This window comes from Crinia signifera, chromosome 6 (genome assembly GCF_055691185.1).
Source record: "Crinia signifera chromosome 6, ASM5569118v1, whole genome shotgun sequence".
In the NCBI taxonomy this organism is placed as follows: domain Eukaryota; kingdom Metazoa; phylum Chordata; class Amphibia; order Anura; family Myobatrachidae; genus Crinia; species Crinia signifera.
The window spans coordinates 255280576-255308229 of record NC_139222.1 but is presented as its reverse complement, the minus strand read 5'-3'; the positions used below and the strand labels follow the sequence as shown (position 1 = coordinate 255308229).

Sequence of the window (27654 nt, the reverse complement as noted above, 5' to 3'; positions counted from 1 at the left end):
CATTAGATATCGATTTCGATATCGAATTCGATTTACATTCAAGGTACAGTGTACACATTCGATTTACTGTATCAAATTCGATATTTCCTTGCCTGCACAGTCTATTTTTCTTTTCGATATAGAGAAAACGGAAGCGCGCATTGAATCGAATACAGATCAAAAGCATCTTAAAAACCATTCGATTTCGATTCAATTTTGCTTCTATAGGCAAAATAGAATCAAAAACCTTTCAAAATCGAAGCGTGTGTACACCCCTTCACTTCTATTCGATTTGGACTATATCATGTAAGTGTAGAAAATGGGGCATGGCGCTAAACCACACCCCCTCAGTATGAGGCCATGCCCTTCTACACAAGGCTCTGCCCCTTTTTGAAAGCACCCGCACTTCTGGCACAGTTTCTCCTGCTGCTCATTAAAGAAGAAGTTGGAGATATGGTCACAGACATGTGGACGTACTGTATGCGGGATCCATTATGGAATGAACAAATGGCTGGCACTTTGTGGTGACATTGAGATTATTTTTGGATAAATGAAGTTATGAGACTTTGCTAATTGGATCAGATAGCCGTCATATGATCAGATAGCCACCTCCCCGCCAGAGTTATATCCCGCCCCATGTAAGCCTGTAAAAGGCTTGTGAATATCTCACAGGTGTGCGATCAACTGCAAATATCTCACTCACCATCTAATGATTTTGACAGTCTCTGTCTAACCCAGGACCTACTCGGCCAGTTCGATAGAATCAGGCTGATCAGGACCAAAGCTCCCCTCCCTGAAAATGCTTGGGCAAGTCTGCATTTGTTCCTGATCCACCTACAAACATCAGTTTCCTTGCGAAAATCCAGCGATTAAAAAGACGCTGGATTTTATCGATCAATGGCCTCGGGCATGCATGCTACAATCCGTATGCACGTCCATTAGATAATCATCCGGCCTGTAAAATTGCATCCCAGCGATGAGGTCTGAACAACCTCTAATACAGCGGCGGCTCTTACCTCTGCGGAGGAGGGGGCTTCTACAATGCAGGCCCCATCTCCGCTGCCGCCAATCACTGTCCCAGGGTCCCTGTTCAAGTCATCGGTCCCGGTCACCGCCACAGGGCCGACGCATGAGCAGTAGCTTCTTCGGTACTGCACAATGTGCCGGCCCCCAGCCTACTTGGGATGTTTTTGCAGCAGCCCCAAGAGGCATATTCCGGGTCTAATGCACGTACAGTATTGTCCATGTACTGTGCATGCGCGGAACCCAGTTTTTATGGGCTGATGATCAGCAACCCGTGAAGAGGCGTCTCAGAGAAAGGGAACACATTCCAATGGGACTGCCTTGGTAAACCGGTCAGATTTCCAATAGGAAGTCACTGCCAGTCACAGTGAAGCCCGTGCAGTCTCACAGCCTGCATTTGGGTTCACTTAAGGGCCCCATACATCAACAATTAATTGTGACAATTTTCAGATATGGAGATGATTGCCACAATTAATTTTAGATGTGTAGGCTCCCCCTTTTGGCAATCCCAATCAAAATCGCCAATCGATTGCTTAATCAGGTTTTTAAACATGCTTAATAATCTGGTATTATCTGCAGATCTTTTTTATATGTGTGGGCATTCCCAATTCTTCTTCTTCATCTATTTAAGGGCCCCATACATCAGCAATTAATTGTGACAATTTTCAGATATGGAGATGATTGCCACAATTAATTTTAGATGTGTGGGCTCCCCCTTTTGGCAATCCCAATCACAATCGCCAATCGATTGCTTAATCAGGTTTTTAAACATGTTTAATAATCTGGTATTATCTGCAGATCTTTTTTAGATGTGTGGGCATTCCCAATTCGTTTTCTTCATCTATTTACATTATGAACAGCTGAAATGACAATCGATTGGGGCAATTTCCAGATATGAAGATGCAATTTTTAGATAGGAAAAATCTGCCGATCACTGAAATAAATCTGTAATGTGTGGGCAAAGTCGGATAGATTGTAAAATCCATTTATCTGGCCAAAATATCCCAATATCTGAAAATCCATAAATTGTGATTGCTGATGTATGGGGCCCATTAGGCAAGGAACAGTGATGGAATTTACCAGGGGGACTGCAGCACTGCAGCCCATAGGAAAAAAACCGCCACTGCTCCAATGTCTCCAGCATGTTGTCCCTTAAAAGAGCTGATTAATGTAAGCAAGAATTTATATTGCAAAAAGTGTCATTTAAATTGTAGTATTTTTAACTTATTGCACAAATTTACAGGTGGTTTCACTCCTCTTATGTGCTTTGTCCTCAGGCAAAGATTGGATCACATGAGGATGATGAGGACTTCCATAGGCAGCACCTGGCACAAATGTATCTGGTCTCCTTATACTCTGAGAGTCACAGTTTTCTGAATATAGAAACAAATTCAGAGAAAATTCCTTGTGACTCCGATCTGTCAGTGACTGTAGAATACGATATCAAGAGCCGGGATCCTAAATCTGATCATGTCACGTTCTTCTACATGGTGAGTGTTCTTACACAATGCTAATTCCTACCCTTACTAGGGAGCAATTGGAGATTTCATATAATGAATTCTTGTTTTCATTCGTTTCTTGTTGGATTCCTTCTACAGTCCAACCAACACACTAATGGTACATTTACTAAAGGTCGTTTGGATCGATTTAGCTTTCTCTTTTTATGCCAAAAAAATGCATTTTAGCTAATCTCAAATTTACTAAGGACCAGGGCTGCCATCATAAATTGTGGGGCCCAGGACTGACAAAATAGACAGGACATCCCCCCCCCCCCTCCCCCTAGGGGGAAAGGTGCTGTGAATACTGTGGGTGGAGCTAAAGCAGGAGTGTGGCATAAATAGGTGCATAGTAATAAACCAGTTAAAACAGAACATTGTCAAAGTTTGGGCTTTTAATATGTTATATTTATATATATATATATATATATATATATATATATATATATATATATATATATATATATATATATATATATTTATATATGTTAACATTTAATTTTTACATCACCAGCATATACCTGTAATGTTGGTACTGAATTTTTGTTAAAGTAGGGTTTTTAATATAAGAATTAGCTTAAAATAGGGCACAATCACAAATGGCAACAATGTGTTTTATTAGAAAGTATACAATAATATAACAACGCAGGAATGGATCACCCTCAGGAGAGGCTCCAGAGGAGGGGCTGCAGCACAAAATTCAAATAGGAGAGGCACACCAACTGCCACCAACTGCCATTCCAAACTGACTCACTGGCAGTTGGTGTTTCTTCCCTAGAGTATTTGAATTTTTGACTTTGCTGCAGCCCAACCTCAGGAGCCACCACTGATCGCACCCAAAAATGATTATTAATTAGTAAATTTCCCCCCAGTAGTTGGCTTGGTCTCTGTCCAGATTATGTTATTTGTGTCTGTGTGGGGGGTTGAACTCCCAGAGGAACTCCGGGACCTGCTGTCTCCTTTACTATATCTCGCAGTAACTCTTGCAGAAAGTAGCTCACAGATAAAAGTGGCAAATTTCCAAAATGCATTGCATTCCAGAGCTTAGTACATTCTGCAAAAAAGCAGCACCCATAGATAGGGCTGTCAAGAGCAAGGACGGGCTTGGGTAATGGAGTTGTGGCCAAATTCAATGAGGTGTGCACAAGTCCCTTTGCAATAAAAATGTTGAAAAAACTAGGGAAAAACAGGGCACCATGCACCACTCCACCCACAATTTGTCGTGAGTGGGTGGAGCAATTAATGCAATCCACCCACCAAGTAACAATTCTTACCTGACCACTACTGCTAGCCGCTTATAGCAGTGCAGCAGCAGAAGCTGTACATCATGTAAGGAGTGACAGCAGACTGCTCCTACTCAGTGGCAGTGTTCTTTCTGCAGATCCCCTGGAGCTCAGCACATAGCAGTAGTCTGTTGTGATACTGACCCAAGCACAGGCATGGGATACTGGCCCAAGCATCACAAGGGAGGTCCTGAATGTATGGGATGTGCATGTGTAACGATCAGATCAGGTGATCGATCAAATTAAAGTATGCCTCCCGTTATTATTATTATGCGAGATCAATGTCTGTCCGATATTGTTGTAAAGTTATGTCTCCTGTGACTATTATGTTTGGAATCAGGACATGTCTTGTATTATGTGTGTAAACTGTAGGTGACCCTGGGAGTTTGAGGTCTGTATTCCCTCAGTTTGACCATCTTTAGAAATCCTCTGAAGTTAGATATGTCAGATAAGATTGGAAACCCCTCAAACCACATTGGGGGGGGGGGGGGGGGGGGAGCAATAGTGTCCGGCCAACAGGCCAAAGGGGCTCTGACCCTCCACTAAATTACCTCTTATCACTTGAGGAATGTGTAAAATCTACTTCAAAGCAGGGACGGATTCTTCATGGGAAAGATCCTATATCTATGGACATTCCCTAGTGGTCAGCAAGAGAAGGGTTAAAAATCCCAAGGGTGGGAGGGATGAGGGAGGCTGCAGATAAAACCTCTGTACCTTTGAATAGAAAGTTGTACTTCTTGGGGCGCAGCATCCAGCTAGAAGTGACCACTTGTATCTTGTGGAGACCCCCCACGCCAGAATTTGTATTTACGTGTAAGATACGGTTCTGTCATTTCCTTTTTATTTCTGAAATTGCATTTATCTTGTGTGTGCTTTTAAATCATTATACTATCTTGTAACCATTTTTTCACTAAAGCTCTGTAGTATTTCTAGGAATAAATCATATAATTCTCAGTTCTGGTACTGTGTTCTTAAGATCCTGTAAGTCCACGGAGAGCGTGTTACCATTTTTATATTGCATTGTGTGGTCAGGTGGGAGCCAAGCCGCCCCTTGCGCAGTTTCAAGCGCTAAAATCAGGTTTTGGCTGGTGGCAGTGTACCTCAAAGAAAGGACCCGAGTGTCCAAAGTGAACCCCAGTCATTGCCGGAGCTGCTCAGACTGACGTATCAGAGTAGGCGACCGGTGGGTCCGTGACAGCATGCTTCACATGTATGTCTCCCTCAGAAGAAGGGACACCAACATGCTAGCTACTCCAAATGCTGCAGTGTGGTGTTATCAGGGGTGAAAGTGTGGCGGTACAGGATGGTACGGCGTACCGCTATAACATATTGCGCCAGTACCCCGTACCATCATAACAAATCCCAGGAAGCATGTCACTGCGCATGCGCAGGTTTACGCAGTAACATTAAGCCGAGGCAAGGCGGCAGCACGGGCGACTTAGGCTCGCCTTAACACTTCCGCCACCCCTCAGCCTCAGACCTTGCCAGCAGCCACCTCGCTGCCCCGCCCACCAGTGATGTCACGTTACCGGAGCAAGATGGCGGCAGAGGCTGACTGTCAGGGCTGGGTGCACCGGTGATCCAAGCTGGACAGCGGGGAATGAGGGTCAGGAGAAGTCACCTAGACCGGTGAGAGAGTGTAGGGGAGTCATGGTGTTTCCAGAGGCACTCGTAATTTACCTGTCACAGTGGCCTTGGGGTGGGGGTGCCGGCATGAGGGGCAGGGGAGCCTGACTGCTTATGTATGTATGTATGTATGTATGTATGTATGTATGTATGTATGTATGTTAGAGATGAGCGGGTCCGGATTTCTGATATCCGAACCCACCCGAACATTGCGATCCGAGGCGGGATCCGAGCTGACTCATGAGTTCCTGCTTAATTCCAGACCGAAAACAAGGCAAAACGTCATCATCGTGCTGTCGGATTCTCGCGGGATCTGGATTCTATATAAAACACACGCGCGCCCCGCCATCTTTACTCCAGCATAGGAGAGGGAAGAGGTTGTTCTCTGTGCTGTGTACTGTGCTATATCTAAGTTACTTAAGTTAATAATATATTATTTTGTTTGCTGCTGCTCACTTGATTAGGGTCTGCAGGGGCTGCTGTACACAAGTCCAGTGTACAGGGGCTGCAGTGGCCAGTGTACAAGGGGCTGTACAGCGGCTGTGTTCAGTGTGACAGGGCTTGTGTCCAGTGTACAGGGGTTGTGTACAGTGTGACAGGGGCTGTGTCCATCAGTGACTGCGTCCAGTGGGACAGGGCCTGTGTCCAGTGTGAAGGGCTGTGTCCAGTGTACAGGGGTTGTGTCCAGTGTACAGGGGCTGTATACAGGGGCTGTGTCCAGTGTAAAGGGGCTGTGTACAGGGTGCATTGGCCAGTGTGACAGGGGCTGTGTCCAGTGTGACAGGGGCTGTGTCCAGGGGCTGTGTCCAGTGTCTGTGTCCAGGGGGCAGTGTTCAGTGTACAGGGGCTGTGTCCAGGGTGACAGGCTGTGTCCAGTGTGACGACTGTGTCCAGTGTACAGGAGCTGTGTCCAGGGGCGGTGTCCAGAGGCTGTGTCCAGTGTGACAGGCTGTTCCAGGGGTGGTGTCCAGTGTGACGGCTGTGTGCAGTGTACAGGAGCTGTGTCCAGACGCGGTGTCCAGAGGCTGTGTCCAGTGTGATGGGCTGTGTCCAGTGTGATGGCTGTGTCCAGTGTACAGGAGCTGTGTCCAGACGCGGTGTCCAGAGGCTTTTTCCAGTGTCCAGGGGCTGTGTCCAGGGGGCAATGTCCAGTGTACAGGGGCTGTGTCCAGGGTGACAGGCTGTGTCCAGGGTCCAGTGTGACGGACTGTGTCCAGTGTAGAGGAGCTGTGTCCCGGGGCGGTGTGTACAGAGGCTGTGTCCAGTGTGACAGGCTGTGTCCAGGGGTGGTGTCCAGTGTCCAGTGTACAGTAGCTGTGTCCAGGGGCGGTGTCCAGAGGCTGTGTCCAGGGTCCAGTGTGATGGGCTGTGTCCAGGGGTGGTGTCCAGTGTGACGGCTGTGTCCAGTGTACAGGAGCTGTGTCCAGACACGGTGTCCAGAGGCTGTGTCCATTGTCCAGGGGCTGTGTCCAGGGTGATGGGCAGTGTCCAGGGCTGTGTCCAGTGTGACAGGCTGTGTCCAGTGTAAAGTAAGAAAAATAAATAAAAGTAATAAATAAAATAAAAACACATTTTTGGAGGATGATGGAGGAGGAAATAGTGGGAGATCAGCAACCTGATAGAAGTGCTGAAGCTACTACCACCAGTCATGACAAGGCCGATGGTCAAAGGCCTAGAGGCCATGTAAATCAAAGCAGAAATATCATTTTACAATGGTCCATAAAAAATCCAAACAGGTAAAGTTACCTACAGAGAAACATAAAATTGGCAATATGCCATTCACCACACGCAGTGGGAAGGAAAGGCTAAGGCCTTGGCCTTTGTTTCTGACTGATGGTACAGCGTCTCAGAATGATGGTAGCCATTCTGGTAGTACAATCAAACAAAGGAAACTTGTTAAGAAGACAAAGGCGAGTTCACAAATGTCACAAATCCCAGAGGAGAGTCGAAGTGTGTCCGCAGATGCCATATGTGAGCCGGACCTTTCAAATACTGTATTTGAAGAGGAGGTTCATTCCACCATTTGCGTGCCCTCTGCAAGTGAGTAGAAGAGCATCCCCAGTCAAGATGCTAACCTGGTTTTTGAGGATGCTTCTGAGGAATTGGATGAGGATTTGGATTCTGTTGGTGTAGCTGGCACACAGAAGGATGTGGATGATGACGATGTTGAGGATGATGTTGTTTGTTTAAAGGCACCGACGGAGACAGTTGTTGTCCGGGGTATGAAAAAGCCCATTCTCATGCCAGGGTAAAAGACAAAAAAAATCCACCTTGTATGTATGGAATTATTTCTATCCGGACAACAACTGTAAAGTCGTGTGTAGCATTTGCAAAGCTATTGTAAGTAGAGGTAGGGATGTGCAGCACCTTGGGACCTCCTCACTGTTATGTCACTTGCAGCACATCCATCAGAAGTTTTTGTCAAAAGAAACTGTGAAGAAACATGTAGCAGCCTGCCCAGCGTCACCATCCTGCTCCCCTTTCTCTGTTAGATCCAAGGGCCTGCAATCTCCTAAAACACCTGCATCATCCACATCCTCAGCGATTATCGGATTGGCAAGTAGTCCTGCACCCAATGTCATGAGCCTGACTGAATCCTCTCCTATCCTGGATTCCTCAGAAGCACCCTTAAGAGCTAGACCTGTTGCTTCTGCTGCTGCTGGTGCTGATTCCAGGAAGGGGACCAAGAATGGTAGTCCTGATCAGTTAACCAAGCAACTGACTGTAAAACAATCTTTTGCAAGGGGGATGAAGTATGCCAGCAGTCACCCCATTACACAGCGTATTACTGACGCCTTAACAACTATGTTGGTATTAGACGTGCATCCAGTATCCGCAATTAATTCTGTGGTTTTGCCCAGTTGCTTGAGGTCCTGTGTCCCCGGTACCAAATTCCATCTAGGTTCCACTTCTCCAGGAAGGCAATACCCAGACTTTACACGGACATTTAAGTCCATTTTAGTGTCCTAAAAAATGCCGCTGTACCGACAGTCCACTTAACCACGGATGTGGACAAGCGGAACAGGGCAAACTAAAGACTACATGACTGACTGCCCACTGGGTAGATGTATTGCCTTCAGCAGCAGCACCAACAGCAGCAACATCATTTCCCATTGTCATTCAGATGCAGGCTACTCTGTGTATCACCGGTTTCAGTAAAAGGCATACAGCTGAAAACCTCCTAGAAAAACTACGGGAAGTCATTGCGCAATGGCTTACCCCACTTGGACTCTCCTCGGGATTTGTGGTATCCGACAATGCCACCAATATTGTGAGAGCATTACATCTGGGCAAATTCCAACATGTCCCATGTTTTGCTCACACAATTCATTTGGTGGTGCAACATTTCTTGAAAAATGACAGGGGTGTTTAAGAGATGTTGGCAGTTGCCCGGAAAATTTGTTTCAGGAGATTGAAACACTTGCAAGAAATGCTAATTTGAAGCAAGAGGTGGTCATGAGGTGGAATTTCACCCTCTATATGCTTCAGCAGATGGAGGAGCAGCAAAAGGCCATCCAAAGCTACACCTCGACCTTTGACATAGGGAGAGGAATGGGAATGCACCTGAGTCAAGCTCAGTGGAGAATCATTTCTGTGTTGTGCAAGATCCTGAAGCCCTTCGAGGTTGCTACACGCGAAGTTAGTTCTGACACTGCCAGCTTGAGTCAGGTCATTCCCGTGATAGGCCTTTTGCAAAAGCAGTTGGAGAATTTGAACGAGGAGTTGAAGCAGAGTGAATCTGTGTCACACCAGGGGGCTTAGTCGACAAGACTGAGACCTCTGGTGGGGACCTGGACCGGTACCTGAACCGGGGAGGTTGGAGAGGACCCTTGCGCATAGACTGCGCGACAGTGCACCCAGAGCCAATAAGCAGTCAGAGGTAAAATACAACCGGAGTTTATTTGCAGATGGTTGTAATAATGACAGACAGTAAAGTATGCAGGAGTAATGACAGTTCATGCAGATTGCAATACTTTACAGATATGATGAATGGTATCGATGGTGGAACATCGGATGTGGAGACTGTGGGTCCGGAATGACGGACGGAAGACTTGAGCTTAACTGTGGGTCCGGAATGACGGACGGAAGCTTGGCTTGGAAATCCAGAATATCGGACTATCGATGATGATGTGGGAACATCGGATCCGGGTATCGGATATGGAAGATGACTGTGGGTCCGGAATGACGGACGGGAGATGACTGTGGGTCCGGAATGACGGACGGAAGCAGGAGATCCGGAATATCGGACTAGCGATTAAACATCGATGGTGGATGATGCTGGAGCATCGTAAGGACCAGAGTCCCGGAGCTAGGCTTGGTCGCTGGGCTGAGAGGCAGGATCACAGGCGGTGGAATAACCTGGACTTCACAGGAGATGGAACAACCTGGAACACACTGCAGCATGGAAGACAACACCAGCAGATAAATACACTTGCACGGAGACAAGGACAGCTGACCATACACTGGAGACAACTGAAGCACTAGCAATGGTTCTGAGAGCTCCCAGCATACTTATCCCCACTGGGTGGCCAGGATTGGCCGAGGAAGTATGACAGGGAGATCAGAACCAACAGGATTGGACAGCACAGACATGTGACTGGAAAGAACATGGCAGCCCCCATGTCTGCTATGGCGGGAAAGTGTGTTTGTGCACACCATGCTGGATACTGGGAGCAATGGCGGCGGACAGGTGGATTGCCGTGCACTGGGGACTATCACTGGGAGACAGGAAGCTGGCAGAGATGACGTCTGGACCGCAAGCTGAACCTGCGGAGGCACTTAGCCGGTAGGAAAGTCTGTCTGACAGCTCGGATCGTGACAGCACCCCCCCTTTAAGGGTGGCCCCAGGACACCTTTTAGGCTTGCGGGGAAACTTGGAGTGGAACGCCCGGATGAGTCTGGGAGCATGGACATCGATGGCATTGGTCCATGATCGCTCTTCGGGGCCGTAGCCCTTCCAATCGATTAGATATTGCAGACGACCATATCGGATGCGAGAGTCCAAGATCTTACTGACCTCATATTCTGTTCCACGCTGGGTGCAAACCTTAGGAGCCTTGGGGAGCTTGGAATGAAAGCGATTCAAGACCAGCGGCTTGAGCAGCGAAATGTGGAATGTAGCTGGCACTTTCAAATAGGGCGGCAACTTGAGCTTGTAAGCTACTGGATTGACGACTCGCTCAACTGGGAAAGGACCAATATATCGGGGAGCGAACTTCATCGATGGCACTCTCAATCGAAGATTCTTAGTTGACAACCAGACACGATCTCCTGGACGGAGGGCTGGCACAGCTCTGCATTTCCTGTCGGCAAATTTTTTGTACCTGCTTGAAGCCTTCAGAAGTGAAGAACGAATGAGCTTCCAGGATTTGACGAATTGCCGGATGGTCGTGTCGACCGCTGGAACAGAGGACACAGGTTGCAGAGTGAAGTCAGGAACTCGAGGATGAAACCCATAATTGGCAAGGAATGGGGTGACATTTGATGAAGAATGATATTGGTTGTTATGGCAGAACTCTGCCCATGGAAGGAGTTGAGCCCAGTCATCTTGGGAAGAAGAGACATATGTGTGGAGAAATGCTTCAAGGTCCTGATTCACCCTCTCCGTTTGGCCATTGGTTTGAGGGTGGTAGGCTGTGGAAAACTTTAACTTGATTTGAAGCAGGGAGCACAGGCTTCGCCAGAACTTGGCTACGAATTGGACTCCTCTATCGGAGATGATTTCAAGAGGCAGCCCATGAAGCTTGAATATCTCTTTGATGAAGAGCTGGGACAGCTTGGAAGCTGACGGAAGACCAGTGAGGGGAACGAAGTGAGCCATCTTGGTGAACCGGTCAACAATCACCCAGATGGTGGTGAACTTGTCAGACTCTGGAAGATCAGTTACAAAGTCCATAGAGATATGTGTCCAAGGACGATGTGGCACTGACAGTGGCATCAATTGCCCAGGAGGAGACTGACGACTGGTCTTGTGCTGAGCACATTTAGCACAAGAGGAAACAAAGTCCTGTACATCCTGTTTGAGGGACGGGCACCAGTAGGACCTGGTGATAAACTCGTAAGTTTTCTGAATGCCTGCATGGCCAGCGAATTTTGAAGAATGCGCCCAACAGAGCAACTTCTTTCTTAGAGCTGGCTTTACATATCTTTTCCCTGTAGGGGGCGTGAGATTTGAAACTCTCGTTGCGGAGAATGCCACTGGATCAATAATAAAGTGTTGATGTGTGGACTTAGACTCACTTTCTTGCTCCCATGAGCGGGAAAGGGCATCAGCTTTTCGGTTTTGTGTCCCTGGACAGAACGACAGCTTGAAACGGAACCTGGAAAAGAAAAGTGTCCATCTGGCTTGACGGGGATTTAAACATTGAGCAGACTTGAGATACAGAAGATTCTTGTGGTCTGTGATAATTGTGATCTCATGAACAGCGCCCTCTAGAAGATATCTCCATTCTTCTAATGCCAACTTGATGGCGAGGAGCTCTTGATCGCCGATGGCATAGTTACGCTCTGCAGGCAGGAACTTACGGGAGTAGAACCCACAGGGATGAAGACGACCATCGGGCGCTTTCTGCGAGAGGACTGCCACGACACCCACGGAGGAGGCATCAACCTCGAGAATAAAGGGCAAGGTGGTATCAGGTTGTCTTAAAACAGGAGCGGAAGTGAACCTCTGTTTCAACAGATGGAAGGCTTTGATGGCTTCTGCCGGCCACTTCGCTGGATTAGACCCCTTTTTAGTCAAGGCAGTGATGGGAGCCACAATAGAAGAGAAGTTACGAATGAATTTTCTGTAATAATTGGCAAAACCCAGGAAACGTTGAATACCTTTCAGCGAAGAGGGAATTGGCCAATCTTGGATGGCCTGCAGTTTTCCTGGATCCATTTGAAGACCAGAACTGGAGACAATGTACCCTAGGAAGGGTATAGACTTCACCTCGAAGACACACTTCTCCAGTTTACAGTAGAGATGATTAGCTCGCAGCCGGGACAGAACCTCTTTGACCCAATAACGATGTTCAGTGATGTTATTGGCGTAGATCAAAATGTCATCGAGATATACAACTACATGACGATACAGAATGTCCCGAAAAATCTCATTGACGTAGTGCTGGAACACGGCTGGGGCATTGCTGAGCCCAAAGGGCATGACAAGGTACTCATAGTGGCCGTCTCTGGTATTAAACGCCGTCTTCCACTCGTCGCCCTCTCGTATGCGGATGAGATTGTATGCACCCCTCAGATCGAGTTTCGTAAAGATGGTTGCACCGCTGACGCGGTCAAACAGCTCGGTGATGAGGGGCAACGGATATCGGTTCTTTACTGTAATGTCATTGAGGCCGCGATAATCAATGCAGGGACGTAGGCCTCCATCCTTCTTCTTGACAAAGAAGAATCCTGCGCCAGCAGGAGAAGTCGAAGGACGGATGAATCCCTTTGCCAGATTTTCCTTGATGTAATTGGTCATGGCTTGAGTCTCTGGAAGAGAGAGAGGATAGGTTCTACCTCTGGGTGGTTCTTTGCCTGGAATAAGTTCGATAGGGCAATCCCACGGTCTGTGAGGAGGTAGGACATCAGCGCCAGACTTGCTGAATACATCTGAGTACTCTTGGTAGGGAAGAGGCGGAAGGTCTGCTGCATCGGCTGAAGAATGACGAGCTGGGAGTACCTTTTGGAGACAGGTACCGGAGCAGGAAGGATCCCAGGAAAGGATTTCCGATGTCTTCCAATCAAGACGAGGATTGTGAAGACGGAGCCAGGGTAAACCCAGAACCAGAGCATGAGTGGCTCGGGGTAAAACCAGGAAGGACAAAAGTTCAGTGTGCAGGACTCCCACTTTTACTGTAAGTGGTAAAGTTCTGCGGGAGACTGTCGCATCAGGAATCCTACTGCCATCCACAGCAGTAAGGAAGACAGTCTTGGAAAGACTTTCAGTGGGCAACCCCCACTTGCGGACCAGTTCTGCAGTAACGAAGTTGCCAGCGGCACCGGAATCAAGAAGTGCGGAGACAGTCTTGAAATGCTGACCAACTTGTAGGGAAACTGGAAGAACACAATCAGTTGCTGATGGAGAGGACTTAATTACTCCTAGCCTACCCTCTCCTTGACGGGCTAGGAGGAGGAGTTTTCCTGACGCTTTGGGCATGCAGAAATTTGATGTGCAGGATCGGCACAATACAGGCAGAGCTGTGCCAACCGTCGACGTCGACGTTCTCCTGGAGACAAACGGAAGCAGTTTATCTCCATTGGTTCTTCTTTGGAATGGAACGCAGGAGCAGTGGGTAAAGAAGGCGGAGGAGTTGGCACTTTAACTGGAGCGCTCTTGTGACGTTCTACAGCCCTTTCTCGGAAGCGTAGGTCTACTTTGATACATAATGAAATAAGGTCACTTAGACCTGGGGGTAAGTCTCTGGTAGCGAGTTCATCCTTGATACGATCAGATAGGCCATGCCAGAAAGCTGCGTATAAGGCCCCATCACACCAGGAGAGTTCAGACACCAGAATCTGGAACTGGACCAGATATTGCCCGACGGAGCGGGATCCCTGTCTGAGACGGAGGAGTTCAGTGGAGGCAGATGCTGATCGCCCAGGCTCATCGAAGATACGCCGGAATGTTGACACGAAGTCCTTGTAATTGGACAGGATGGCATCAGATCTTTCCCATAAGGGAGACGCCCACTCTAACGCTGCTCCACACAGGAGGGAGATGATATAGGCGATCTTGACCCTTTCAGTAGGGAAGTTGCTGGGTTGCAGCTCGAAGTGAATCTCACACTGATTGAGAAAACCTCGACAGGTCTTGGGGTTCCCATCATACTTGGTGGGGACAGATAGATGAAGGCGAGGTGCAGCAGCCATTACAGGAGGAAGAACGGGACTTGGAAGTTCTCTGACAGGCTCAGGGCCACTGAGAGTGGTCTGTAGCTTATCCAGCCGGGAAGACAGATCTTGCAGACAATGGATCACTTGGCTCTGCGCAGCCTCTTGCTGATCCAAGCGAACAGCCAGTTGCTGTACAGGGCTGGGTGGAGAAGCTTGGTTTGCGGCTGGATCCATTTGGCTAGTGCTTACTGTCACACCAGGTGGCTTAGTCGACAAGACTGAGACCTCTGGTGGGGACCTGGACCGGTACCTGAACCGGGGAGGTTGGAGAGGACCCTTGCGCATAGACTGCGCGACAGTGCACCCAGAGCTAATAAGCAGTCAGAGGTAAAATACAACTGGAGTTTATTTGCAGATGGTTGTAATAATGACAGACAGTAAAGTATGCAGGAGTAATGACAGTTCATGCAGATTGCAATACTTTACAGATATGATGAATGGTATCGATGGTGGAACATTGGATGTGGAGACTGTGGGTCCGGAATGACGGACGGAAGACTTGAGCTTAACTGTGGGTCCGGAATGACGGACGGAAGCTTGGCTTGGAAATCCGGAATATCGGACTATCGATGATGATGTGGGAACATCGGATTCGGGTATCGGATATGGAAGATGACTGTGGGTCCGGAATGACGGACGGGAGATGACTGTGGGTCCGGAATGACGGACGGAAGCAGGAGATCCGGAATATCGGACAAGCGATGAAACATCGATGGTGGATGATGCTGGAGCATCGGAAGGACCAGAGTCCCGGAGCTAGGCTTGGTCGCTGGGCTGAGAGGCAGGATCACAGGCGGTGGAATAACCTGGACTTCACAGGAGATGGAACAACCTGGAACACACTGCAGCATGAAAGACAACACCAGCAGATAAATACACTTGCACGGAGACAAGGACAGCTGACCATACACTGGAGACAACTGAAGCACTAGCAATGGTTCTGAGAGCTCCCAGCATACTTATCCCCACTGGGTGGCCAGGATTGGCCGAGGAAGTATGACAGGGAGATCAGAACCAACAGGATTGGACAGCACAGACATGTGACTGGAAAGAACATGGCAGCCCCCATGTCTGCTATGGTGGGAAAGTGTGTTTGTGCACACCATGCTGGATACTGGGAGCAATGGCGGCGGACAGGTGGATTGCCGTGCACTGGGGACTGTCACTGGGAGACAGGACGCTGGCAGAGATGACGTCTGGACCGCAAGCTGAACCTGCGGAGGCACTTAGCCGGTAGAAAAGTCTGTCTGACAGCTCGGATCGTGACAATCTGCTAAATATGTAGGACTATTAGATCACGCCCTTAATTCACTTTGCAAGTATCTAAGGGTTGTTGATCTCTTAAAATCAGATCATTATATTTTCTCGACAATACTGGATCCTAGGTTTAAGTCTTACATTGTGTCTTTGTTACCAATGGGCACAAATCTGCAGAGGTGCAAAGAACTCTTGGTCCAAAAATTGTCAGCCGAAGCGGAACGTGGCAGGCCCACAACTCCTCCTTCAGTTTCTCCCACTGGGGTTGTGAGGAAAAAACAACATTTTCCTAAGAGACCCACTGCTATTCAGTCCAGAAATATATTTGACATCTGGTCCGGACTGAAGGAGCTTCCTACCATAATGGACATGTCTACTACTATTGCCTATGATGCTATCACAATTGAAAGAATGGTGGATGATTACTGTGGTGATGGCATCCATATCGGTATGTCAGACTGTCCATTCTATTATTGGCAAGAAAAAAAGGCAATGTGGCGGCCTTTGCACAAACTGGCTTTGCTTTATTTAAGTTGCCCACCCTCCAGTATATATATTCTGAGAGCGTCTTCAGCGCAGCTGGGAACCTTGTTAGCGATCGGTGTAGGAGGTTACTTCCACAAAACGTGGAGAAGATTATGTTCATAAAAATGAACTTCAAATTCCACCAACTGGACCTCCTTCACCAGTACTTACGTCCTAATACACACAGTCCTCCTGTATTAGTTGATTCCAGCGACAACTAATTAATTGTGTGTGAAGAAGAGGATGAGGGTGAGGATCAGAGGCTGAGGATGACATCTTGTAAAACCAGTTTGTGCACTGCCCATTGCCAGCTTGTTTTGTGGAGGCCCAAACAAACCAATCGTTTCAGCCACATGTGACAGTCCCAGCCACTGAAGTCCCTGTCGCTGAAACGATTGGTTTGTTAAACTGTGCATGTCCTGTATACAACATAAGGGTAGGTGGGAGGGCCCAAGGACAATTTCATCTTGCTCCTCCATGTTTTTTGTGCTCTTTGGAGCATTTTTTTCTTTTTTTAGGATGACATCTTGTAAAGCCAGTTTGTGCACTGCCCATTGCCAGCTTGTTTTGTGGGGGCCCAAACAAACCAATAATTTCAGCCACATGTGACAGTCCCTGCCGCTGAAGTCCCTGTCACTGTAATGATTGGTTAAACTGTGCATGTCCTGTATACAACATAAGGGTGGGAGGGCACAAGGACAATTTCATCTTGCACCTCTTTGTATGCTCTTTGGAGCATTTCTCTTTTTTTGGGGTAGTTTATTAAACTGCCACCCTGTCTGCCCCTGCAGTGCCGCTCTGCTTCCAAGATGTGCCAGGTTGGAAGTGTAAGGTCCACATGTATGTGATGCCCACAGCTGTCGCTTAGCTTAGTCAGCCAGCTACCTTGGTATAACCTTTTGGCCCAACTACAGTAAATGAAAACAATTTTGTGAGCTGTGAAGCGATCAAAATTGACTAGAAATGAGTGGAAACTAATGTTATTGAGGCCAATAACACTTTAGGGGCAAAAACAGGCCCAAATTCTGCTATTTTAGCCATTTTTAGCATTTTTTCATAAAAATCCAGTTCCAAAACCAAAACCTGCACGAAGGGAGATCCAGATCCAAAACACGAAAAAGTGCCCAGCGCACATCTCTAATGTATGTATGTAGTGTTTCTCAGAGGCTGTGGATGTATTGGGAAGTAAGGTGCTGTTTTACTTATGCTCATACAATGGGGTTTATTCTAGTTCATTCTTTCTGACAAAATCCTTCTTAGATGGACAAAACCATGTGCACTGCAGGGGGGCAGATGTAACATGTGCAGAGAGAATTAGATTTGGGTGAGTTATTTTGTTTCTGTGCAGGGAAAATACTGACTGCATGATTTTACACTTCAATATAGATCTCACTTTGAAGAAAAACCCCACCCAAATCTAATTCTCTCTGCACAAGTTACATCTGCCCCACCCGCAGTGCACATGGTTTTGTCCATCTAAGAAGGATTTTGTCAGAAAGAATGGACTAGAATAACCCCCAATGTCCTAGTTTAAGTATCGCACCCCTGCTGTCACATGATTAAACACACTGTACAGTGTGCATGCACCACATAGACATGGGTCATGTGTGGGCAGTGCTGTGTGTTATGCTTTAAACCAATTATATAATTAGTCAGATACTTGCATTTTCTGCTTGCAGTGAGTTATTATTACTTTTCCCCACTAATTACTCGAGTCCTAGCACAGTGTCTTTGTAGTTTATTCAGATAGGTTTCTGTTTTTATTTGTGTGTTGTTTTTTTACTTTGTTCCCTCTACATTACATTAGTGCAAAGCAATGAAGATTTACCGGAAATTAAATGGAAGCATTTTATGTGACAAAAGGGTGCATCTAAAGCTGTGACAATAACACATGTTGTGCAGCTTCTAATTATTTTCAATTCCATCATTCTCGGCATAGTTATCATCACCCACTTTGTCATGTGGCCACTCCCCTAGTGTCATATAACCACGCATATTTTCCGCCGCACGCAACACAGTACCACTAGGTAATTTTTTCTACTGGGTGTTAGCCTGCAACAAATGGCTTCTATCACTGAGAAAGAGCCAGCATTGCGTGCACAGGTCCCCAGGGGCAGACAAGCATCTCTGGGGATGCTGGATATTAGGCCAAAGTGAAAATACAAAGTTGTAGATACAGAAACGCTATAGGTGCCAAGTATGCATGTGCCTCCTTATTAATGTGTCAAAAGCAGGGACTTGTGGGATGATATCTTCAGTCTGTGTTGCCTCAAAGTTTGCAAATTTTCCAAAAAAACATGACAGTTTTCTAATATTGCCAATTAAGTGTCGGTGGTCAAATATTGCAAGTCAAGGTAAAAAAAAGTGACTCGAGGCAAGAGGGATCAACTAGAAAACATAATTTAAATTTTTACTCAATCCAATTCCTGTTATAAAAGCATACTACACTCCCTCTTTCGGCACGGGAACCGGTAATGACCGGCCAATCACAGTGCATGGAGTTCAGTTCATGCTAGGCAGCCGAAAGGTGATGCAGAAGGATGGGGGCATCTCCCCCTTACCCCACCACACCGCCTCACAACTGCCTCTACCTCCCTCCCGCATGCCTGCTCGACTGCTCTCTTTCTAAACAGACTGTTGTTTAGGGTTCTAGCTGTGGCAAATTTTTTTAAATCTCGTAACTCTTGGTCCATTGTTTTTCATTATGCTTGGTTGCTTCTTTGATCTCAGATCATTTTTTTTTGTCTTAATTGCATACTCTTAGGTCCTGCTTTGAACTTTGGTTTTCATCACCTGTTTTTGTTTTCATCGTTGATTCATCTGAAGTTGCATTTCTCTATTGATGAGCAAACATCTCAAAGTCTGATTAATCCTGACAATGCCTCTCACCAAACCGCAGACAAATGCCTCCATTTATGTGGTGATTGGTGCACCCCAGGAACTGTCTGATGCTATGTTGCTGACACGCCTTGACATAGTTAGGCATTTTAATCTCGTTTACACAGAAAAGATAAGAAAACTTGATGGAAAGAATCCTAATGCGTCTGTCATGGCTGACAATGTTTCTGAGAAATTACAAAATATCTTCCAATGGTAGGAAATATAAAACAGCTAATCCTGAAACAATATAATTCTGTCCAGGTATTGAACAAAAATTACAGTGCCCCGAAATAGAAGCCCTCCTCTGATCCTGTTAAGAAAAGCAAATATCAATAGAGATGCTACTTCTTGTCGGAAGACTGTCAGAAAGTTTATACCTCCTTCATTGCATTTTGAGACCTCAGATTATATGGAGCTAGTATACTGTAGAATGCATGTCATGTAACTGAAGCACCTGCCACAATGTGCCTCACTGACAAAGACCTAGAAAATATCAAAGCTGTGTCAGCTGTTCCCAAAAAAATATTGGAACACATTGTAGAGCTTTCATGCCAAAGCCAAGCTGTGGAAAGAATTGTTAACTAAGTCATGATAGCTTCAAAACATATGTTCGGTAAATCAGCCAGATATGATTTAATCCGAATAAGGCTGTCAATTAGAGAAATCATGCAAAAATTTGAAATAAGGAGCCAATTTAACACTTACATTTTTAAATAAATTCCCAACCGCGGTAGGGTGGTTGGGATGGGAATGGGTGGAATTCACTTGCAGCCACCTCCTTGTGGTTAATTCTAGATAGTTTCTAGTCGAACTAACTAAGATCTCTAAAAGCTACCTGAAATCATGGCCGGTGCATCACGTTTTGGATGATTCTATGTGTGGCACACAAGGGTGGCAATTGGATAACTGTACGTCGATTACCTTTGGTCTGAGTGAACTGTGACAGTGGGGTTCTGTCTTCCCCTCCTTTCAAGACGGGTAGAAGTGCCTCTTTACCTCAAAGGACAGTATTCAATGAGAAAATTATCCGTGCATGGAGAACGTTTTATTTCGCTCTCCATGCACTCTCTGTGTTTTTGCGGAGATTCTCCATGTTTGAAGATTCTCCGTCACGGCACTTTATCCACTATTCAATGTGGCTGATGCTCGCCGCCACTCACGGCGAATCTTAACCCCTGCAGCGGACGAGCGTCCGCGGCAGGGAGCTTTCAGGGAGCCGGGGGACGGAAGCAGCCAGAGAGATTAAAGTCTCCCTGGCTGCTCCAGAGGAATGTGGAGGGGCGGGGGGCTCCCCAGGACCCAGGCAGCACAGGCTGCCCCCCCCCCTATAGCCAGCGGGGGACCCAGTATTCACTGCACCCGATCGTGCATATTAACGATTGGGTGCAGTGAATATATGAATATCTAATGAGCGGCTCGAGTGCTCCGGCCCCCTGCTGGCTGCACTGTGTAAAAAAAAAAAAAAAATTAAAAAAAATATATTTTTTAAAATTAAATATATATAAGCACATGAATAACAATAACATGCCCCTTCACAGAAAAAAAAAACTGATTTTTTTACACCAAAATTAAAAAAAAAAACCTTTTAGTTTAAAAGTTCACATTCCAGCTCCCCATCAAAAGATGGAGAATTGCTACACGGAGAGACACGGAGAAAATCACTTAGAAAGACGGAGAATATTTCACATTGAAGAGGGTGGTTCACTTTTGGAGAGCAAAATGCTCCGTCCAAGGCGAAAAAAGCAAAAATTCTCCATAAAACACGGAGAATTTTTCTCATTGAATACTGCCCAAAGAGTGAACAACAAGGACTGTAGCTCTACCAGTTGTATTAATAAAATGAGAACCATTGACGTCAACATCAGAAATATACTAAAGATCTCACACAGAATACACATCAACGAATATAGTGCAGTTATGGTTTGTAGGTTCGCATAAGCAGATTTCAAGCAAGTTACTCCTCCTCAGAGTATAAACAATGTCCTGCATTTACCTACTGTATGCACATTTACTAGATAGTTCAGTAATTACACTCTGCAGTAAACTTGGATGTCTTTAATTGATGTTGTATGCTATTGCTGTGCCACAACACAACTTACTCTGCAGAGCAGAATGCTGTGGTGTACACCCTCTAACCCCTACAATGCAATGACATCCACACAAAAACAGCATACAACAGTACCACTTGAATTGGCTTCATAACACTTATACCATTCCTGCGGTAAAATATCCCTTTGCATGAACACTTAATAATAGGAAAACAAGATAATAACTTTGATAAACTTTTCAGCTAAGTAATTCACTCTAATTCTGCTTTCAGGTACCCGAACACTACTGGTAGTCTAGTTATCAAATCCCCCTGCAGGTGGCTGAAGTTATCCCAGTAAATGTCCATTGGTGACAGGGCAAACATGTATTCCAGCAAGGTGTTGTGTTCCAGGGTAGCTAACACTGTCTGCACACACTGCCTTTCCAGGTTAGCAAAAGTTTCTGTGCCATGATTGGCTCCCGAACGGCGGGAGATTTAAACTGACGCGAGCGGCGCTTCGCCACCCGCACTGTCAGCACTGGGATCGGTGCGTTGATCCCAGCGCTGTTCCACTCCGCCGCTGCCTGCACTATTGGCACAGGGATCAGATAGCTGATCCCTGCGCCGGGGGAGGTGGTGTCCCGTGGGGGACCCAGTCCTCCCTCTCCCCGTCCCTGCTGCTGCTCAGGTGCTGGGAGCAGGGGAGCTGTCCCAGCACCGGGGCACACCATTACATTTCCCCCCCCTTTTTCCTTTGTAGTCCCTACAAAGTCCTCACTCACCAATATCCGGGGGTCAGGGCATTCTGAGGTCCTCTCAGGGAAGTAGTCTTCGGGAGCCCAGTCTGGACCGACTGTGACCCCACTTTCTTCCACTGGCTCCGGACTAATCTCCGTCCCTCCTGACACTACTCTCTGGATCCTCTGGGGAAGTGGCTGCTTGTTATGGCCATTCACCATAGGCCACCAGGGAGAATCCTCTTCAATGGGTGCAGCGTTCACCCATGCTTCTTCCTCCACCTGGTCTGGGTCGTCATTGCGGGCTCCATGGGGTGGAGCTGACCACCAACCTATGGCAAATTCCTCCGGGGCATCTCTTTCCTCCCGGGCAATCGTCACCATCGGACAAGCTTCTTCATGGGGCACTTCCAACGGTTCCATATCTCTGGGAACGTTCCCTCCCATGGCATCACCATCCTCTCCTTCCCCTTCCTCCATCGAAGTCCATCCTTCCAGCAGGGGGCCCTGTTCCAGGATCTTCTCTTCCTCTTCTCTGAGGGCGATCGACTGCGAATACTGCTCCACATCCTGCAAATCCGGTTCTTCAGGCATGGCTAACACTTCAGAGTCTGGACTCTTCTCCACAGACTCCGGCGCCAGGTGCCGACTTTCTTCCGCAGCGTACTCCCTCTTTTCTGCTGGCACTTCACGATACTCAGGGCACTCCTGTTCCAGCCGTCTAGGTTGAGGACTCTGCCAACCTCGGGAACTTCTGGGCTTCTTTGCCACTGGGTCTTCACGCTCTATCTCACCGCGTGGTTTCTTCACCTCCCGGTCATTCACGTCGGCCTTCAACGGGAAATAATCTTTTCCAGAGGTCTCTTTTTCTGGGCACAACATTGCCATGGCATCTTCCAAGGGACACTCGTGGGCCAAATGTCCCTGACGCCAACATTTCCAACAGGGGAGCATCGACGCAGTCTTCTCCGGAATCACAGCGGCCACCTCTTCCACACAAGGGTATCTCTTCCTCGGCGCTGGCACAGACAAAATGGGCACCTGCGAACTCACCTCAAGCAGGCTCTTCCGCTCCATTTCTCTGGCTTCTTCCTGCCATTTCTGGACTCCGTCATCGGGGATCATCCACTCTTCAGCCATCAGGTCTGGGTCCCCATGTTCCCATCGTTGATCTCTCTGTGGCCTCTCTGTCCACTTGGTCTTCGGCGGCCAGTCCCCAAAAGGACAGTCCGGTCGCAGATGTCTCGGATCTTCACATAACTCACACCGGCCAATGTCGTCCTCACTATACGGCTCCTCCCATGGGCAGCTATTATCCTTGTGTCCATACTCCCCACAGAGCTTACAACGGGGCTGTTTCTTGACCAGGACCTTCTGTCGACGCCTTGGAACGACATCCTGGACCATCTGGGTCGTCTTCCTCGGATTCGTCCGGCGGGCTCCTTCTATCGCAGTTTCACTCCAGGGACAATCACTGCCGAAGTGTCCGACCTGTTGGCACGTCCTACAGGGGGTGACGGCAGCCTTCTTGCGCCCCTTCTCCCGGCGCTCTTCTTTGGCTCTCTGTATCGACCGTTCCACCATCATCCTAAATTCTTCTCCTGTCACAGTCGCCCATCCGTCGTCGTCAACCACAGGGGGGTGGATCGGTTCCGACGCAATCTGCTGGGGGTGTCTTCCTGGGGACGTTCCACACTGTGTCCGCGGTGGGTATCCTGCCGACTACGCCAAATGTGAATGGTAGTAAATTCATTTACGGTTGGGTGAGCTCCTCAACCCTCAAACGTCAATGGTTCCGCAAAGGGTCCGCCCCAGGTATCCGACGAGGACTGGAATATCATTGGAGGGGAAAGAGATACTTGTAACACACAGCCGGGCTGTATAGTAAGACGGGGTCGCTTACGGATGCCCACGGGTGGCTGCGAGCTTCGCCGGTTAGGCGAAAGTCATCATCGGCCAAAGGCCTCAGCCACCCTAACTTCACCTAGTCGCACTTTCGCACATAGGTGGTAAGTGTGGCTCTCTCACGGGAGAGCCACGGACCGGCGCTCAGGGACAAACACACGGATGAAACTCACCTACGCAATTCCTTGTCACCTTGCTTGAGGATCCCGGCACCTGGGGAACAAGAACGAGAACAGCCTCTCTACAACCCTTCACTAACCTAACTAGGACTAACCTGTCCCTAACGTAACACGAGTAACTAGGCTGAACTTACAATAACAAAACAACGAGCACTATCCTCTAACTAACATCAAGGCAGACATAAGGATAAACAAGCAACAAACAAGAAAGTGATCAGATTATACTAAAACAGGTGTGTGTGTAAGGTACTAACCTCCGCGATGTAAAGTGTGACCGGCCTAATGCAGTGCACTCCTAGGACAGTCACAGATACCTGGGTAGACAGCCGTCTATCCCAGTTCAGGACCTGTGGTGTGGGGCTGAGCTGAATACCACCCTTCCCTTCTTGTACAATTAGATGAAATACAAATGGCCGACAGGCCTAAGATGGCTGCCACAGGCCTAGGGGCCTGATTCAATAAGCCTCCCGAGCTTTGGGGGCCTCGGGCCTTACGCCCAGCTACTGTGCAACGGGCCTAGTGCCCGGCCTAGCGGGACAGGGGCCAGGGGAGGAGGCCCAGCAAAATACAAAGGACCATGAGGGCCCATCAATCAAGTGTCCACGGGCCAAGAGGGCCCGACTACAATACCCACAGGCCGGAGGGGCCTGAAAGTACCCACGGGCCTAGTGCCCGACTCCCGGTGGTCAAGGGTAGGGGTAGGTGGCCTGGGGCCGCCTACCTGGTGTTGGGAGAGGCCGCAAGGGGGAGCTTCCTATGCTCTGATGCTTCCCACCCCCGCTGGCCTCTCCGTGGGCGGCAGCCATCTTCTTTCTTCTGCCACTGGCCTGTCCGGGCCAGCGGCGACGCCGCTTCCTTTTCTCTTCTAGGAGGCGCCGAAGATCTTCCTTCTTGATCCCGGCGTCTTCTGGCCTCTTCAGCGGCCGCCGGAACTCTTCCGTCCGTCGCCGCTGTCTCCTTTCCCCTCCGACGTCTTCTCTCTTCAGCCGGGGTGCTCCGCCGGCATGGGACCTTCCTCCTTCGCCTCCCGGCGGCGTCTGACGTCAGACGCGGGGGGGCGGGCTTTAGGACGGCACGCGCAGATTGGCTCGCCGCAGCCGTCTGCCATTGGCCGCCGATTCGGGAGCCATGATTGGCTCCCGAACGAAGGGAGATTTAAACTGACGCGAGCGGCGCTTCACCGCCCGCACTGTCAGCACTGGGATCGGTGCGTTGATCCCAGCGCTGTTCCACTCCGCCGCTGTCTGCACTATTGGCACAGGGATCAGACAGCTGATCCCTGCGCCGGGGGGGGGGTGGTGTCCCGTGGGGGACCCAGTCCTCCCTCTCCCCGTCCCTGCTGCTGCTCCAGTGCTGGAAGCAGGGGAGCTGTCCCAGCACCGGGGCACACCATTACACAGCAGCGCCGTGGAGGAACTGCAGATCTCTTCCTCATCCTGCTCATTTGTACCCTCCGCAAGGCAGAGCCTCTCGGGTGCACAGCCTGGATTCCTCCAGCAGCAGGCTCCCCCTTCGCCCTGTCCCTGGATCCACTGGCTACCTGGACACCCCGCAGCTCCCCCCACAAATTGGTGAGTGCCCAGGGATTGCTGTACCCATCAACTCTTCTGGGTGTGTGACCCCCTTCTTTTGTATGTGTGACCCTCTGTACACTGCTTTTCCTGTGTGTGTGACCCCTCCTGTACCCTCCTCATCCCTGGTGTTTGACCCCCCTGTACCCCCTTCCCCGTGTGTGACACCTTGTCCCCTGTTACCCCCTTCCTCTGTGTCTGTGACCCTATCTACCCCAATTTCCCTGGTGTCTGTTCCCCTCTTCCCCTTATGTGTGTGTGTGACACCTTTTACCCAAATAAAAATGTGTATTGGGCATTACGGTGTGTGGTATAAATTGTAATGGGCATTATGGCATGTGATATTATGTGTAATGGGCATTACGGCATGTGAAATTATGTGTAATGGGCATTACGGCATGTGATATTATGTGTAATAGGCATTATGGCGTGTAATATTATGTGTAATGGGCATAACGGTGTGTGATATTATGTGTAATAGGCATTACAGTGTGTAATGAGCATTACGTGTGCAATATTATGTGTAATGGGCATTACGGTGTTTAATATGTGTAATGGGCATTACTGTGTGTAACATTATATGTAATGGGCATTACGGTGTGTAATACTGTATGTGTAATTGGCATTACAGAGTGTAATATTATTTTTAATGGGTATTACGGTGTGTACTATGTGTAATTGGCATTACAGAGTGTAATATTATTTGTAATGGGCATTACGGTCAGTGGCATTATGTGTAATGGGCATTACGGCGTGTAATATTATGTGTAAGGGGCATTGCATTGTGTAATATTATGCGTAATGGGCATTAGCGTGTGTGGCATATGTAATGAGCATTACGGTGTGTGTCATTATGTATAATGGGCATCACAGTGTTTGGTATAATGTGTAATGGGCATTACACATTATACCCCCGCTGGCTGCACACAGGTATGTTGGCAGCGGGGGTCCAGGGACTGGTGTAGCGGCAGCTGTCACTCACTCGTCGCTCCGTCTCCTAGCGCTATTTGCCTGGCGGCGGGAAGCGCTGATGATTTTGAAAAGACTTGCCGGATGCTGATTGGCTGAATTCAGCCAATCAGCGTCCGGCAAGTCTTTTCAAAATCTGTTTCCCGTCCACCGCCCGGCAGCGCTAGGAGCCGGAGTTAACCTACTCCAGTCCCCGGACCCCCGCTGCCTGTCCCCAAGGCAGTCATTTGGTGAGACCAAATGACTGCCGCCCTGGGCACCGAAACACCTAGTTTCGGCCCTGTCTTGACTTTTAGTTGTCACATTTTAACCTGAACTGCAATATATAATTTAAAAAAAATTGTTGCTAACATTAAAAAAAAAAACATATTTGTCAGCAGATTTGCAAACTTTGAGGCAAAACAGCAGACTGAAGATGTCACCCACGAGTCTCTGCTTTGGGCACCTATACCGTTTCTTTATCTACAACTTTTACACTACGGCCTACTGGACATGCCACCAGAGTGATGTATACAGAAAATCATACATCTTTCATTTGCAGATGGCCTAATGAACAGCAATCATTAACAACAAATGTTTCTGACTATTTAATGCTCAAATTTTTTTTCATATCACATATCCCTTGATAATGCCTTTTCATTTATGAGTACCTCCTCCTCTCAAGTGGAGTGGAATAAAACCTGACCATCTCTCATCCTACACTGTTGTAGGGAAGGGGGGAGTGAGGTGTCGACCAGTGCACAGGTGATATCAAAAAAGACGGTAATGATACGGGTATATATATATAATCCACAGTAGTGAAATCATTCGAGAGAGGACATGCTCCCTCTGTACATTTAGAAAGTGGAGGTGCACCCAGGAGAGTGATTATAGTCAAAGAAAGTAAAGGAAAAGACTCTCTCTTTTTTGGGGCACTCATAGTTAAGATTACATATCGTAATCTAAGATTTTCAACAAGGCTGTATTAAAGTATTGTAGGAGTATGTGGTGAGGTACCCACAGTTGAAATGAACTCCTAAAGTCTGGCAAACCTGACTGTGGGTACCCATACCTCCCAACTTGTGTCCGGATGAAATAGGGGGTGGGGCGTATGCAAATGAGGGTGTGGCTTATGCTAATTAGCCGCAACCTCATTTTCATACGAGAATAGACGCTGTGCGCATGCGCACAGCGTCTATTCTACTAGATTGGGGGGTCTCCCAACTGCCACCCCCCGCAGCGGGACAATGCCTGCCGCGGGTGGTACGTCGGGACAGGACCCGAAAATCGGGACTTGTCCGACGGAATCGTGACAGTTGGGAGGTATGGGTACCTC

The 27654-nt window shown here is 48.0% G+C and overlaps 1 protein-coding gene across 1 annotated transcript in view; it reads left to right on the top strand.

Moving 5' to 3' along the window:
- LOC146009230 (alpha-2-macroglobulin-like) overlaps positions 1–27654 on the top strand; it is a 240847-nt gene that overhangs the window by 81386 nt on the left and 131807 nt on the right. Inside the window, exon 12 of the mRNA XM_083149392.1 lies at positions 2280–2492. Coding sequence (XP_083005518.1) covers positions 2280–2492 — 213 coding nt within the window. The remainder of the gene's footprint in view (positions 1–2279; positions 2493–27654) is intronic.